The 1117-nt window shown below is 40.0% G+C and overlaps 1 protein-coding gene across 1 annotated transcript; it reads left to right on the forward strand.

Moving 5' to 3' along the window:
- The first annotated feature begins 381 nt into the window (after positions 1 to 381).
- On the forward strand, positions 382 to 819 carry LOC149830536 (uncharacterized). Its single transcript, XM_090015478.1, has one exon. The coding sequence runs from the start codon at positions 382 to 384 to the stop codon at positions 817 to 819; it is 438 nt and encodes a 145-aa protein (XP_089871604.1).
- Positions 820 to 1117: the final 298 nt, after the last annotated feature.

A 1117-nucleotide genomic window follows, 5' to 3' on the forward strand; every position in this document is an offset into this window, starting at 1 on the left:
AGAAGTATGTATATTCTTGTGACGGTTGATTATGTTTCCAAGTGGGTCGAGGTCGTGGCAACCAAGACCAATGATCATAAAGTAATGCTTAAGTTCATTAAGTACACTATCTTTAGTCGATTTGGTGTGCTCGAGCGATGATTAGTGATGGTGGCAAGCACTTTAAGAATGTGTAGGTTGCCCTCTCTTATGAGAAGACACTCTATGCACAACAAGTTCGTCACCCCTTATCATCCTCAGACCAGTGGACAAACAGAGGTTTCAAATAAGGAGATTAAGAGGATTCTTGATAAGACAGTTTGACCAAACATAAAGAATTGGTCTCACCACCTTGATAATGCATTGTGGGCCTACTGAACTGCCTTTAAGACCCATATTAGCATGTCGCCTTATCGTTTAGTTTTCAAGAAAGCATGCAACCTCCCTGTCGAGTTAGAAGATAGGGCCTACTGGGTAATCATAAAGTTTAATTTTGATATGACCCAGGCTGGCAAGGGGCGAGAAGTGCAGTTGAGTGAGCTCAAAGAACTTATAAATGATGCATACGAGAGTGCAAAGATTTATAAAGCTCGAACCAAGGCATTTTATGCTAAACACATTGTTAGGAAAGTGTTCGATCCTGGGCAGAAAGTGTGGATCTTCAATTCTCGTCTTCAACTATTTCTAAGGAAGCTCATATCAAGATGGGATGGTCCGTACATGGTGCATGAGGTCTTTCCGCATGGTGTAGTGACCCTGTACAATCCTCACACACAATGTACTTTCAAGGTCAATGGGCAAAGACTCAAGCCCTACATTTTAGATGGTTCACAAGCATGAAAGTGTGAGGTCTTGGATCTTGCCAAGAAGTAAGACCTGAGCAGGGATTTTGTATCATAATTATAGATTAGGAATAGATTAGATTGCTTTACTTTCTTTTCATTGTTAATTAATTTTTGAAAAAACTGACATGAATAGTTGCTTTAAACTTTTGCGTTTTTAGTGTTTATGAGTTACAAGTTACAGGACAACATAGAACCTTGAAGGGAGCAATTCATATGCCAAACCAACAGAAAATCATGCGTCTGCGTGTGCATGGCGGTGATGCATGGATGATTCAACATTCATATCATCGGAT

The sequence above is a fragment of the Nuphar pumila genome, chromosome 8 (assembly GCF_984573655.1).
Source record: "Nuphar pumila chromosome 8, dmNupPumi1.hap1.1, whole genome shotgun sequence".
NCBI lineage: Eukaryota > Viridiplantae > Streptophyta > Magnoliopsida > Nymphaeales > Nymphaeaceae > Nuphar > Nuphar pumila.

Excerpts from the sequence above, each read along its gene's own strand:
- LOC149830536 (XM_090015478.1), top strand. The coding sequence starts at position 382 with ATGTCGCCTTATCGTTTAGTTTTCAAGAAAGCATGCAACCTCCCTGTC.